This window comes from Lissotriton vulgaris, chromosome 1_1 (genome assembly GCF_964263255.1).
Source record: "Lissotriton vulgaris chromosome 1_1, aLisVul1.2, whole genome shotgun sequence".
Taxonomy (NCBI): Eukaryota; Metazoa; Chordata; class Amphibia; order Caudata; family Salamandridae; genus Lissotriton; species Lissotriton vulgaris.
This window is the reverse complement of record NC_141685.1, coordinates 723,879,770-723,895,701: the sequence shown is the minus strand read 5'-3', so window position 1 is coordinate 723,895,701 and position 15,932 is coordinate 723,879,770. Positions and strand designations below refer to the sequence as shown.

General features: G+C 42.1%; 1 protein-coding gene across 3 annotated transcripts in view; it reads right to left on the bottom strand.

The window, feature by feature from the left end:
- LOC147747715 (coagulation factor XIII B chain-like) overlaps window positions 1-15,932 on the bottom strand; it is a 504,437-nt gene that overhangs the window by 313,899 nt on the left and 174,606 nt on the right. For all 3 annotated transcript variants that reach the window (XM_086955171.1, XM_086955177.1, XM_086955183.1), the window contains exon 3: window positions 2,755-2,958. In XM_086955171.1, the coding sequence (XP_086811297.1) occupies window positions 2,755-2,958 (204 nt within the window). The remainder of the gene's footprint in view (window positions 1-2,754; window positions 2,959-15,932) is intronic.

Sequence of the window (15,932 nt, the reverse complement as noted above, 5' to 3'; positions counted from 1 at the left end):
ATCTCCATGCGGGATACGCTGTTGCTCGCCATCACTGCCACTGCCCTTAAGCAATTTCTCAGCTTGCTCCTTCAAAGGTCAGCTGGGCACCACAGGCCAGCGTCCTGAGCGCATGCCCGAGATGGCCGTCGAGCCATGTGCGGTATGTCCTTGTCGCTTGGCAGTGCCTCAGTCCTGTTCCAGACCTGCTGTGGATCTGTGAAGAATCTGGTGCAGTCGTCTGTGGTAACTGTCAGTTTAGCTGGAAAGAGCATGGCATATCGAATACCCAGTCGTGTGAGAAGTGCCTTGGCAGCCAAGAAAGAGGAACATTGTCTCTGAACCACCAGTGTTAAATTCAGGAACAGGATCAGTTTATGATTTTCAAAGAGTACACCCCCCTTATCCCGGGCCCTATATAAAGATAATCTCAGAAATGAAACAGATGTGCCACCACCAGATATGGTGGAACACCCTGTTGGGGGTGGAGAAACAGCACCCTATGAGCTCTTTCCAATGCAAAGGAGGGGGAGGGACAGTCTGGACCTATTTCAGTCTTGATCCACCTCTCCAGAAAAGAAACCCTACCCTGTCCCTCTAATCGCTCCAGGATTCCCACTGCACGTATATTGTTCCTTCGTGCTCTGTCCTCTGTATTCTCCTCTCTGTATTCTAGAGACTGCAGCCGCTCCATCACATCTGCCATTTGAGTCGTGAGGCCCCTCCACCGCGGGCTGCATGTCACTGACATTGCACTCCAAAGTGGCTATGCGTTCGCCAGTTTTCACTGGTCGTGCTGGAGGATTCTAAGGTCAGCCATCACAGCACCCATCTTGTACTCCAGAGCCTCCTTGGTGTCTTTGATAGCTGCTGTTATAGCATCCAGTGTGGTAGGGGACTCATGAGCAGTGCTGGAGGGGCCTCGTCAGTGTCACTAGTGCGAACAAGATGGCTGCCAAGTATTCCCTTCTGCCCCCTTCCATTTTGTGAGTTGCATCCCACCGCCAGGTCGTGTCCACCACCAGGCCACTCAGGATGGGCAGGGAGGCAGCACACCACTCCATGGCAATCAGTGGTGTCAGAGTGGCCTCCTCACATGGGGCAATGTGCACTCAGGGGCCCATTGAGCACCCTGGTGCGTCCAGGAGAACCTCTCCCCCTGTCTTTTAACTGCAATGGGAGCCCCTTGCATTGGGTACAAAGTCCTGAAGAGCCATAAGCAGCTGGGCTCACTGACCACCTCACCCAGTCCTTCAGAACCATGGGCACTGTTGGAGTGCTGCACGGGCAGCAAGTTGGTAGCCACTGAGCCAGATGTTGTGGCCCTTGATGAGTCTGCTCTGCATCTCCCCAGGTGGTCAGGCTCTGATTAGGGACACGCCCATCCCAGGCCGCACCACAACAGCTGCAACAGCAATAGAGGGCCCCAGCTCCGGGCAGCATCAGGAAGCAGCAGCTAGATCCAAGGGGTGGCGCCTACACAGGCCAATTTTGTGCTTATATGAGTGTAGCTCCAGTTGACAACCCGTCAAATCCTCACCCGATTGCTACTATCTGATGGTTGCGCTTCGTTCACAACTGCCAGGCTGTGGAAGGCACACCTGGTTGTCTCGATCGCCCATCAAGTGGGCCCAAACCAAAGCAAGAAGGTTCGCACTGGGCCCCACTTGCTCTTCTTAGGGGCCGGCAGGGCATTTATTTAATCAGATGAGACTGGATGGCGGCAAAGCCTTGGTAGCTCGCTGGATCTGCAGCTCACTCCATTGGCTCCAAGCAAGGCCCCCAACATCTCACTCCTACAACATAACACCCTTCTAATACTTAAAAAAGTTATAATATTTACAAATGAAGTTAAATAATTTAGAAATGAAAAATGTACAAAATAAATAACACACAACTCTAATTACATACATCAAAAAACATAATAAAGTAACCATAGAAACAAAGCAAAAACAGCATGCCTTCCCATGGCGGCAACATTCCATGGATGGCCGATCTCCGCCATCATCATAATATGCAGACACCGCCTGCAGACACCGCCACCATATTATGCCCCTTTTCCGCCCGGTCAAACGAGTTGACCAACGGAAATGCGGTGGATGGTCTTTCTGTCCACCACGGATCCCCCAGTCATGCTAATATGGCATGGATGGCGGAATGAATGGCGGGCAGATGGCCCCCCCGGGCCAGCGGTGGCTACTACCGGCCCGGCACGGGCGATCCGCACTCCATTATAATGGACCCCTATATTCTTACTTTTGATATTTATTTTCATGATATTTTGATATTAGGATATTCTTCACACAATATTTCAGTTTCACAGTATATTTTTATTCAAAACTGCTTCCAGTAGTACAACTGACTAGCTTGTCAGTGGCGTAGAGAAGATGCAACTAGCTCTAATGTGAGAAAGAGAAATGGCTTTCCTAGTCACAGGAAAAAACACAGCTACACTTGGGGTCTGCAGAGGGCTCGTCACACCTCTGGACCCTGGTGGCACGGCACTTGCTGCACGGTTGATAGCTACGCCTCTGTAGCTTGCCCTAAGCAAAACGTGTTACATTTTCAATATAGAAAAACAAAAATATAACCTGGCTTGGAGTTTGTTACCACATTTACATCAAGGGATCTTCTCTAAAAAATAACTGAACTATTAGAACATAAATAGAAAACGATCGAATTATTGCAAATTAAGCATTACTGTTTTGTACGGTCTATTGGTAATGTATACTACTTTTAAAGATTGTGATTTTAATTGTCACAGACTATACTCACCTTGCTTGATACATTTGGGGTACAGCAGTATTCCTCGGTTGCATTTTATTCTGAATGGTGGTGATTCTTTATCTTGAATGTAGTCCCTTGATAGGCACACAAAGTCAACGTATTGATCGTGCTCCATATATATTTTTTTGTCGACCGTCCATCGAAGTATTATGTTGTTTTTGGCCATTTCCTCAGGATTTGCCGTGCATGGTTCTGTGAAACCAATGACACACAATGTACATTGTTATTCATCCATCTAATCAAATGGATATTCACTTATTTCCTGGGACAGTGACAATATGAAGTGAAATTGAAGCTTCAGTTTGTGCTCCCTAATGTTATATGGCTTCCCTTTTGATCCATACGGCATGGACATCATTAGCTCTTGTCAGAGATAGCAGTTGCTATCCCTAACTTGCTCTTTGTTAATCCTGACAAGGTTCCTTGCTACTCCTGGTCTCAGGATTAATACATTATCAGGTACAGACAGTAAAACAGGGCTCCACCAGCTCATTATCCATTTGTAGTTTTCACACTGAGTCTTTCCACTGGCATTCATTTCATTATATTGGGGAGTCTGGCAGGGAAGGAAATCAAATTTGGAACGTAATGGGGAAGTAAAGGGTTGTGTAATGTGGTGCGGAGACAGAATATTGAGTGCAAAATATCGAGTTGCACAAATATCAAGTCATTATTATCATGGGTCAGAAATATCGACAGCAAGATTATCGTGGTCAAGAATATCATTGTAAGGTAATTAATATCGATGTTAAAAATATCGAAGTGTTTAATATTGCAAAAATATAGTTGTAAAAAATATCATTTTTTATTATTGTTATGTATTTTAGTATATATTTTAAATGTATATGTATGGTTTTTTGTATAAAAATTGTTTGTATTTTTAATACATGTGTTAAATTTAGAGTAGCTATAAAAAAATGTATTCGAATTTTGCGCTTTTAGCTCCATAGTGGGCTGTGGCTTTATAGGAGAATAGAGTGGGTAATAAATGAATTATATTATATTTATTTAAAAATTATTTTAAATTTGCGTTTTTAGTTCCGTAGCGGGTTGTGTGTTTATAGGGGAATAGTGTGTGAAGTAGTTTGAATATATTGAATTTATTAATTTCTTTTATTTTAATTTTGCGTTTTTAGTTCCGTAGCGGGTTGTGGGTTTATAGGGGAATAGGGTGGAAAGTAATTTAATTATATTACATTTATTGATACATTTGTATTTATTAATATTTGTTTAATTGAGATGTTATAGTGTAAATGTTTAAAGTAATTTATTATTATTTAATTATTGATTGGTTGTTAATTTTAATTAATGAATTGGTTATTAAGTTTGTTAATTGTGTAATACATTTTAGGTGTGTGTTGTGGTGTTTATAGATGTAAAGGGTGGGAAGTCATTAATTTTTAATTTATGAATTAATATTTGGCTGTTAATTCATTTTAATTAATTAATTTGCAATACATGTTGGATATTGTGTAATTAATTGTAGGTGTGTGTTGTGGTGTTTACAGGTGTAAAGTGTGGGAATGATTTAATTACTAACTTATGAATTAATATTTTGTTGTTAATTAATTTTAAATAATTAATTTGTAATTAATTGTGGTAATTGTGTAAATTATTTTCGGTGTGTGTTGTGGTGTTTATAGGAGTTAAATGTGGGCAGTAATTTGTTTTTAATTAATTAATATATAGTTGTTAATTAATGTTAATTATTTGTTATTTATTTTGAGTAAATGTTTATTTTTTGTTTGTTGTTTTTGCTTTTAAAGGGGTAAAGGGTGAGTATTAAATATATTTTTATTATGTAAATATTAGTTGTTAATAGTAATATTTTTTAATTTTAAAATACATTTTAGATGTGCTTTATTATTTTATAGTTTAATTTAGGTGTGGGTTGTGGATATTATAGTGTTAAAGTTTGTGTAGTCAACTAATGGGTATTTGTTTATTAATAATATATTTTTCTTTGATTATTAATTATGTTAATTATATATACAATTTTTATTAAACATTTTAAGTGTTTTGTCATTGGTGTGGTGGTAAAGGGTAGGAAATAAAATGAATACATTTATGTTTTGAATAATGTTTTTGTTTGTAAATATCTTGTAGTTTAAAAGAATAATTTTTATGTTAATATATTTATTATTTTATTTTATATTTGTTGTTTTTTGTTATATGTGATTAATATTAAAATATATGTTATTTTTATATGCCTAATATGTTTTTGGTTATATATTATTTATTTATTTCTATTATCTAATTTAATTAAAAAAAATTTTTTTAAGTGTTTGAGTGTGAATAGTATTTTTTTTCTATGCTATCCAGCACTTCCCCACTGTTGCATTCACTGGCGTGGTAATAGTAATTTTTACCCCTCCGCTAATCAACACTTTCCCTACAGTTGCATTCAGTGGAGTGGGAATAGTCATTTTTCCCACTTCACTGTAGAGTACTTTCCCGAATGTTGCATTCACTGGAGTGGAAATAGTAATTTTTAACTCTCCGCTATCATGTGAGGGGATGCCTCTCGTTGATTAGGGAAGATATAATCAGGGCACGGAGATGTACGTCCAATAATAAACCTATGAACTGCATCGAACTTACCCTGACCAGCTCTGATCTGGCAGAACATTTTCTGGCATTAGAGTACAGGACCTGCCCCCGGATTCTTCATCCATCCAGATTAGGCGCTTCCCAACAATTGCTGCAGCCAGGGCTTATGATTCGTGATACCACTCCCCATATTAAGAGGGTCCTTGCTCGAGGCGATTGATTGACTATGTCATGATTCCCAGCCTCGGCAGGAATTAGAATCAATACTAACCACTAACATCCAAAACGCCCCTTGCATTACCCAACCATGTACCATTTCCTAAACAATTTCCAAACTCGTTAATACTTAACAGGGACAGTGGCCATCCTGGTTGCAGCTTGAGGGATCAGGGGGCTGCCAACACCTCTGTTCCACCTTCTGTCCTACTCCCCTTGGCCCAACAAATTCCACCATGTAATGGAATTTCAGCTTCCCAGCTTAAAATCCTTTCTTGGAATGAGGCAGGTCTCCATAGCAAAATGTTACCTGATCGGAATTAGTTGATTGAGGAACATAACATTTGTATATTCCAAGAACCTTGGAGCCTAGTTCCACTATATAAGTCTGGTTATACTTGTTTTTTTACTTCTGCCATTCCTATGGGGAGGGGGCGGCCCTCTGGAGGTCTTATTATTTGGGCCAAAATTGATATGGGCTGCAAAATCACTGAAAACCAATGTGCGAGCCCAGATATTATGTGGCTCTCGATCAAGGGAAGTAGGGGAGGGGAAATCCTTGAGCTGTTTATTGTTTACATAAGGGGGGTACCAGGGGGTAAAGCATCAAATATTGTCTTGTCACTGGAACAGGAGTTATCCAGCTGCCCATCAGATTCATACTTTATGATCGCTGGGAATTTTAATTGCACTTTCGAGCCATTAATAATAATAATAATAATAATAAAATCATTTATAGAGCGCATGGTTACACCTAAAATAGTGTGTCCCCGCGCTGTGGATGAGTTCCATAGAGAACGTTTAGATAAAAACAGCAGAACACAATACAGCCACACCCTGCCCTTTACTAATGACTGGAGAAGAGGTGAGTTTTGAGTTTAAGTCGAAAGCGACTTTAAGCTACGAAGATATGCTGGGGGTAGAGGAAGATAATACTAAGGGGCCCATTAGGATGACGGGCGGACTTTGTCCATCTGCCATCCCATCGTAGAAAGGGACCGCCCGCCATAAGGGCGGGGGTCCCGGGGCGGGCGCATCCTGTATTTTTAACACCACCCGTCGCAATGCTAAAAATACATGTTGTGCATTTCAAAGCACAACGTGACAGGCACCGCTCGGTGAATGCCACGTTGTTCTTTGAAATGCAGGGGGGAACCATAGGTACCCCCCATGTGCACCCCCAAGCCCCGCGGAGTCCCTGGGGGCCTGCAAAGGGCCCCCGCATGTAGACTCTGAATGCCTTTCCATGGCGGCAATGCCGTCACAGAAAGGCATTCCCAGCACACATTGTAATATGGCTGGCGGTGTCAAACAGACACCGCCACCATATTGCAGCCTTTTCCGCCCCGGTCACAAGGCGACCGGGGCGGTAATGTGGGGGACGGTCTTTCGCCGTGGATGCCCAAGCCATAATAATATCATTCCTGCAAGAATGGCGGGCAGATCGTCCCCGCCAGGCCGGCGGTGGCTACCGCCGGCCTGGCAGGGGCGATCGGCCCGCCATCCTAATTGACCCCTAAGTGGGGTGTCCCATTGCTAAATATACCTCCTGTTAAGAAATCCAACTTCCCAAGGCGGAGCAAATTGCCATTTAAGTGCCTGTCCCATTTTGAATGGTACTGACCCTTTCACCTCAGAAGAAGTAGAGGTGGCCAAAAAGAAAATAGTTCCAGCAAAAGCATCGGGACCAGATGATCACCCGGGAGATCTTTTTCTTGCTGATCCCCCCAAATGGGCAGATTATATTATGCTTTTAATTAACTCCATTGCAAAAGGTAGTGCAGTACCTGACTCATGGAAAGGTGCAGAAGTGGTACCCATTTTTAAAAAAGGCCCAAGGGATGACCCTGCCAATTACCACTCAATCAGCTTGATTGATGCTATGCAGAAAGTAGTTGGCAGGGTGTTGTTGCAGAGATTCATCATTGGGTGGATGATGAGTATATTCTCTCTCAGTACCAAGCGGGATTCAGGGCCTGTACTGGGACGGTGGATCAAGCATTTAGGTTGCTTTTAATCTACTAGAAGGTTGTTGTAATTGGCCTTCATTGACCTAAGGACTGCCTTTGACCTGGCCCCCATGAGCGGTTCTGACATCTACTAGATGATATGGGAACCCCACCAATGGTTCTGAAACTGCTGATTCGTCTTCACGACTGCCCAAGTTAGATGGGGGTCCCAAGAACAGAAGACAGATAGGACCACTGTAAACAGAGGAATACACCAGGGTTGTGTCATGGCGCCCACCCTGTTCTCCCAATATATGAATGGGGTAGTTAGCTTTCCCCAAGAATTTCCATCTGATGCCCCTGCCCTGGCAGGAGACAGGGTTCCTACCCTGCTCTTAACAGTTGACACACTCCTTATATCTAAGACTCTGGTTGGGCTCCAATAACTCCTAGACAGATTTAATCTTTTTTGTGAGTCTAGGGGGCAGATTGTCAACACCTCAAAAAAGAAGCTCATGGTGTTCAACCCCTACAGGCCATATAGAGGTAATTTTAGTTCAGATGGAACCCACTTAAAACGAGTCACAACATTTGATTATCTAAGCATTTGGCTCTCTGAGAAAATGCATTGGAGACACCACATCGACAAAATGCTTTTGAGCCACAAATGTGTGGCAGGAGCCCTAATTAGGGAACATCGCTCCTCGCAGAGCAGACCTGTGGCTCCTGCTCTTACAATCTACGCAGCTAAAGCAGTTAGTTCAGCCCTCTATGGGGCTGAACTATGGGGCTTCGACAATGTAGATGGAATCAGCAGATCTGAACATAAATTCTTAAGAGATCTAGTGATGTTCCCCTGCAATGTACCACTGAAACCCCTGATGAGCGATATGGGCAGGTGTTCTTTTAGAGACATAGCCAGGCTGCGGCCCGTATTATTCAGGGCCCGCCTGCAATGGACTCCTGAGCTTGCCAGCTACGCCGCCACGCTCCCAGAATTGATGGTCTTAGATGGCAACCAAAGAATTTGTTGGTTGCTTAACGTCAAGACAATAATTCTTACGCTTGTTCTAAAGGAGGCGTGGGATACCCAAACCCCACCTAGTAAGGCTGAGATCAAAAGGCGATAGTGGGCACGGGTTGATGCCCAAGAGCTTAGCAATTCGAGATTGCGAAGGCTTACAGAAGAATTTTACCTCTACAAGCAGCGCATATTTTTAGAACCGTCTTTAGATTTTATCCAGATGCCACGTGATAGGGTACTTTACATACAGTTTAGGGTAGGTTCACTCCCGGTACGAGAGCTAACTGCAAATTGGAGCGCCCCATACCAGACGACAGCGGACTGTCCCTGCTGTAAGGCACTGACTGAGAGTGCGACACACCTTATGTTTGCTTGCCCCGCCTATAAGAGGGCTAGAACAAGATGGCTTAAACCCATCTGCAGCCAATTGGACACCCCGGAACATAGTGTTGCTTTGCGCATTCAGAAGTTGAATGCAAGTACCCTCTTTGCCTGTGGTCTGGCCAAGTACCTTGGTCATGTTTGGAAAGTAAGTTTTAAAATCTTACGTGGGACATCCCAATGAATTATTATGTTTTTACATTATTTTTATCCCAAGCTCAATTGGTTTGCTTATTTATATTGCCCTGTCACTTTATATAATATCATGCATACAAGTTGGAACTGAATTAATTTTATTGTGGTATCAAGTGTTTTATCTGCAATGACTTGTCCTTACCGTCCTTTGGAAATGAGAATCTATTGTGTTTATGGATTTGCATATTTTTAACTGTCGCTTACTTGATAACTCGTATATGTATTGATGATTGTATGAATGTTAATGCTTTTAAGATACCTTCAATCGAATAAAGCTATCTTTGACTTGAATTATTTTAAAGTAAATATTTGTATACATTATTGTTTGTGTGTTTATTTTTTTAATTAAGTTTATTTGTGATATATTGTAAACATGTATAAATAATTGAATTTATTTTGTTAAAATTAATATTAATATTTAATATACTGAATATATATATTTATTTATATATATATATATATATATATATAAATCAATATTTTTACATCAATATTTTGTATTCAATACTTTTGTTCTTACCCTTTTATGTACAGGAGTCGATATTTTTGTAGTGTATATTTTTAATTGATATATTTTACATAAATATTTTGTACATCGTGGTATGTCAGTGATCCTTGGAATGTAATTTCAATTACGGTTGGCATTTTAGTGAATTGATGCCCTTGGCATTTGGCAGAGAAGCTCCTTTCATTCTTCCTGGTGATCTTCCTCACTGCCCTCCACCCTGCTAAGGTGCTCTTTCTTAGGTCCTCTACGGTGCCTTTTTCTCAGAGCTGTGCAGCACTGAAGATATAGTCAACCACGTATCACGTATATTCATTTCAATCACCTCAAAGGTTATGTCTATTCACAGACTAACACTATGGGTTATATTTAAGAAATTGTCACGTAGTGCAGCACAGTAAGTCACCTTGCTGCGCTGCACTGCATGACAGGGAAAGGGCAGGAATGCGCTGTTTTTAAGGCAATACTGCACACTACTGCCTTTTACCCTCGCGTGTGCCCTTTTGGCAGCCTAGCGCCAATGCAAGGCACCCTTGCACCATGGTGCAAGGGTGCTTCTGCTGCATCCAGGGTTTGTGCCCTTTCCTGCACAAAAACAATCCTGAGAGGCATAATCCTCTATCTATGTGTGCTTCAAAATGCAGCACACAGAGAAAGAGAATGTAAAGAGGAGAAATAAAAACATTTCTCTTCTTTATGGCTCCCCTGGATAGGTGTATCTTTTTGGCACATTCTCAGGTCTACCAGTTCTGGTAAATCTGGATATTTGTAAAACCCATGGTAGTTGCGCGGGAACACTCAGGCAAACCTTGCGGAACGCTGTTCCAGGGCAGAGTAAGGCAACACTGTGATTTGCACTGTGTTGCTGACTCCAGATTAATTGAGCTACTCAGAACCACGCAAAGTGGTCTTGTGTGGCTTCATAAATCTCGCTTAAGGTTTGCGTCACGCATGTACCACAATGCAAACTGGGTCAAAATTAGACCCCTAAGTAATTAGGAATGTGGATTGAAACTCCGCTTGTGGAACCATCTTTTAAATGTAACATTAAAGACTCACAGGTTGCTAGTGGTAACTCCTTTAGTGTCCATGCATCTGCCAGAAAATGTTCACACTTCTAGACAAGGCCTTATCAATGCTTCCCTTGTCTACACTACTCTTCATTCCCATCTATTCCTCTATGGCCTCGCCTTATCTTTTCCCCTATTCTTGAATGCTTCCTCCAAACCCTCGCTTCTCCTCTGTCATAAACTCCCCTGATGCCCTTTCTCCTCCTTACCCTCAAACAATTGTTCTCAGTTGTACTATACTATTGAGGCTTATACTAGTCATCCCTTGTAATGTCCTATCATCCCTGTACTAACCATACTCCTATTTTTACCTCAACCAATTCAATTCCTTGTGGGCCCCCTTTTTCCATGGATACTTCTCATGAAACTGGGCTGGATTAGCCCTAAAGTCCTTGAGTGTCTGAAACTTTCTATCCGACCCCTCCATTCTGCCACTCCTAATACATCGGAATTATTCCCAATCTACTCTTCATATTCATTCTTGGGATGGCAATCTCTCTAAAGATAATGACTTAATGTCATAACAGACTTCTGCTCATTACTTATCCTCTGAGGCAATTAATTTACCTCACTTGGATAACTTGCACTTAAATTTGATCATATATTTATCATGATGGAGCAATCAATCAATCAATCAATCAATCAATCAACCTTTATTTCGTGACTATTAAAAACCATTGTAACTATAAAACAATATATCAAAATATATGATATGATAAGACCATACTTTAAAATATGCTTTGGTAAAACAATGATTGCTGAGTTTTTCAAATTTGGAGCCCTTATTTACAAGGGAACTTGTACCAACTCATAAGTCTCAGGTTTTACAAGCAAACTGTTAAAAAGGGGAGGATAATTTAAAAGTGTTTCAGATTTTTGCATTGTGAAGTTGCAGGTAATGCAGGCATTCGGGCACTGCATAGCTCTAGGCAGCTGAGACAAGAAGGTACTGAGTCTGTTACGCCCTGGTACCAAGGTGGATAAGGTGGCCCTACCAACTGTCTGCAAGTTGGAGGTAAAAAAAAATGCTGCTTTATCAATTAAATTTGACAAGCCGCAGGCTAGTTGGAGATCCTCGCCTTTGAAGCATGCCTTAAATGCCTGTCTGCAAGTTCATATTTCTGTTTTTTTCAAAACAGTTTTTAAGATGCATCATTGTTCCTTTTCCTATTTCCTGCATATGCATAGCAGGTGTATCATATCCTCTTTTGAATATCCGTATAGTCAGCAGTTGCTTGTCGATTGTAGGCATTTCCACGGGGGCAGATGAAACAGTGATGGGAGAATGCCGGACCTTAGTTGGAGGTATTTCTCCTTTGTTGACCGTGTGAAGCCGACACCTAAATAGGGTTGAGGAGAGCCTCTGGTGTAACTCTGTAGGACAAACCAACAATGTGCCCTTTTCTTTGTTCTCCGCTAATGAAATAATTTGTCCCTGTTTTGTTCACCAGCTCTTTAATGTATTATGGGATCTAGTGCTCTCTCAGAGATTTTGTAGAGCCAGGCTGTCTATTGAGTTTTGTAGGTAGGTTGTTGCTGCGCTGTCTTTTTTGGAAGCAAGCTAATTCCAGAGGTAGGTGTTCAGAGTTTTCAGATCCGTTCCTTTTATTTTGTGCCAGTAGTTAACATAGGCACCCTTCTGTGCTGTTTGTTAGTTCGGTAGGCCGAATGCAATTCCTAATTATGCCAGAGATGCATAATTGGGAAGCTTAAATATAATGCTGATCGCCCTGGCTACTGTGCTGTCCAAGATCTGCACATCACCTAGTCGTAGGCATTCGCTTCCGTAGGTAATGGTGGGTATGAGTTTGGCTTAGATCACCTGTAGCAAAGGGTTGAAGCTTGGTACCACCATTTTGAGTTTGAGGTTTGTTAGGACTACCGCAGGTGCAATGCCTCTCCATACTATTGCTGCTTTCTGTTGCTGGAACATGCCTTTACTGTCCACTATTACACCCAGGTACTTGTATTCTTCAACTGTTTTCAATGGGGATCCTCCTAGTAGCCAGCAGTATCTGTGTGTGGACCGCCTCGCGTTTATTCCCAAAACCTTTCTTTTACTCTAAAAGGCCAATTCCGATTTGGTAAAATCCCTTACAAATAGCCGTACGGAGCATATTTCCCGCACAAATCGTACCCTTAAACGTCCCCGTACGTACGATGAAGTACAATTGGACCCAAAGCAGATCTCCGTACGAATTGTATGAAAGACCATACGACTTAAAAATCCATACAAATCGCATTCGGAACACACATTACGCGACGTCCGCATGGATCGAAGCAGCATTTTCCGACCCAGCAAGTACGATTCGTCTTGTCAACACTCCGTACGACTCTTTTTCTACGGGAGCTCAAAACGTCCGGAAAAGCAGATTTCAACTTGATCCGCGTATCAAACGGACCCCCCGGGTACGGTGCGTTCACCCCAAGATTGCAGGGGTATGGTGCGTAGGGGTACGGTGCACAGGGGTATGGTGCATAGGGGTACGTGCGTAGGGGTATGGTGCATAGGGGTACGGTGTATAGGGGTACGGTGCGTAGAGGTATGGTGCATAGGGGTACGGTGCATAGGGGTACGGTGCGTAGGGGTAACGTAAGTAGGGGTATGGTGCGTACACCCCATGATTGCAGGGGTATGGTGCGTATGTGATTGTGTGGCTCTCCATACGAATTGCTCATACGCACGTTTTCCGTATGAATCGCCTTCTCATTCCCAGGTCTGGATCGTACTTGTTAGGTGGTACAGCATGTTTACGATTCGTACGGTTCACTTTGAGGGTCCGTATCGTACAGATTTTCCCTTGCTTTTCGTACGGTTTGCAACAATTCAGACGTATATTTTTCCTACGAATCATACTACGCAATTCAGACGGAATTGTACAATTTGTATGGAAATTGCTGCAGATTCGATTTGTCGTATGGATTAGTTTACCGAATCGGAATCGGCCCCTAAGTTTATTCTTAATCCATTTGTAGCTGAGTGACTGTATGTTGTATTAATCAGATGTTGTAGGCCAATCCTCGTGCGACTAATTAGGGCAATATTGTCAGCGTAAAGTAGGTTTGAGAGGTTAAAGCCACCCAATTTAGAAGCATAGGAGTTACAGTTGTCTAACTCGGGTTGAGATCTGACATAAAGAGATTGAATAAAGTTCAGACGCAGCTTTGTTTAAAGCCCTTGGTCGTCATAGCTTTTCTCGACAGACAGTTACCGGCTACCAGCTTAGTTTGGGCCCATGTGTCAGTATGGAGTAGAATCAGCTGAGACAGTGAAGCAGATAAAAATTTTCTTTTCGATAGCTTGTCCCATAATTTATTCCGAATGATGTTATATATGGCAGAAGAATAATCAATGAAGCAGATGAAGAGTGGAAGGCTGGCAGTTTTGGCAGCGTCTATTAGAAGAGATATAGCTAGGATATTTGTTGTTGTTCCAGTGGGTTTACAAAAGCGAGTTTGGTTAACTGGAATTGCTACCTTTTTGGTGACCCAATCAGTGAGTTCATCCAATAGGAGGCCAGCATAATATTTGGCATTGTTGTCCAATAAGGCAACGAGCCTGTAGTTTTTTGCTTTGTTTTTACTGCCTTTCTTTTGGATTGGAGATATAATTGACCCCTTCCACGAGATTGGTATTATTTCTGCTTCTAAAAGCTGTTTGTACAGTGGCAATTATGCTGCTGTCCAATATTCCAGATCTTACTTATACAGGATAGGTGGGAGGGAAACAACCTTTACAACGCAGTCATTACGCTGCAATACCTTTACAACAAGGTTGTTACAACAAGCACGTTGTTAGTACTTGATGCATTTACATCACAAGTTTTTATAACAAATTCCACTAGGGGGCCCTGAGGTATTGGAAATTAATTCCAACACCTTCCCTACTGTTGCGCAAACTGGATTAGGAATAGTAAATAATTCTATTCCTAAATACAGCGTGCCCCCTAGTGGAAGTCGCTGGAAAGGCTTGCGATGCAAATGCATTGTGTACTAACAACGCGGTTGTTGTAATGATCGTGTTGTAATAGCACGCAATGTAATGCATCGCGTTGTAAAGTGCAATATTCTAGGTGGAATGCCATTGGGACCCAGAGCACCCTCTGCCTGTCATTTCCCTATCCTTTCCACAATCTGGTTGTCCGTAAAGACTATGGGTTCTGGCTCCGGTAATGTAGCCCGGTCTAATATATGACTACTGGCTCCTTGTGGCTCGTTCAAAGTGTCAGATGGCTCTGTATTAAAATGATGCAAGAGGTAGTTAGCCTATGCTTCTGTCAAATGTGAGTTAATACAGGGTGCTCTTGAATTCTGGAGACTAATCCCTGTGCGACAAAACCTTGCACTGTTGTTTGTGTTTGCATCATGTATTAGTTTGGCCAATAGCTTGTTCTCCATCTCCCTTTTTATGTGCACTGTGAGTTTCTTTTTAGTGATTTTTAAGTTTCTTAATTCCTCTTGGTTGGCCTCGTCGGGCCCGTGTGATCTAGCCGCCGCAGTGATTTGTTTATATCTCTCTTGAGAAGCCTTAGGCTAGATTTTTGCTCAGTTGTCAAATTATTACCTTTGATTCAGGGATTGGCCTCCTTTGTGATTGTCCTTCAGTTCTTACACGGGTAGTTTCTCTTTATGAGTGGGCTTCCCCGATGTTGTTGATGAAGATTTTTCAGTGGCTTAAGATACAATCTTAGTAGTTTTGCCCGCCTCCCAATGTTTTTTTTGCCTCAGCTTCGAAGCCTTCCCGGTTGCAGGTATTGAATTTTATTCTTTTTTGTTTGACTGTGAGAGTCACGCTCATGTTCCCTACTGGCAGGTTTGGCATTACACTTTGTATATTTACCATTGTCTCTTGAGGTAAGTGGTCGCTAGCATCCATTGTTCTAATTAGGAAATCAATGATTTTACTGACCAGCAGAAATGATGAAAATGTATAGTCTATTGTAGTACTAACTGATGCGTTATGAAAAGTTGCTGCCGGCGGACAGTCCTTTGGGAAACCACCATTTAGTGCCACCAGGTGCAGGTGTACAAGATCCTTTAAAAATTCCATTGCTTGCGTAGATTGTTTACCCCATTTACTTCCTTCCTGGTGTGGGATTCCCCATGTTGAAAACTGCTCTTCTAATAAGGGGTCCCTAATTAGGGGCCCCAAGAGGTGCATGTTGAAATCCCCTGTTATGGTGATATTCGGGGTAACCTCCTGATATTATCCTTGGTGGTTCCGAAACTAAGAGTTTCATCCCTGCTTTTTTCCCCTGAGGATGGTTGTATATGTT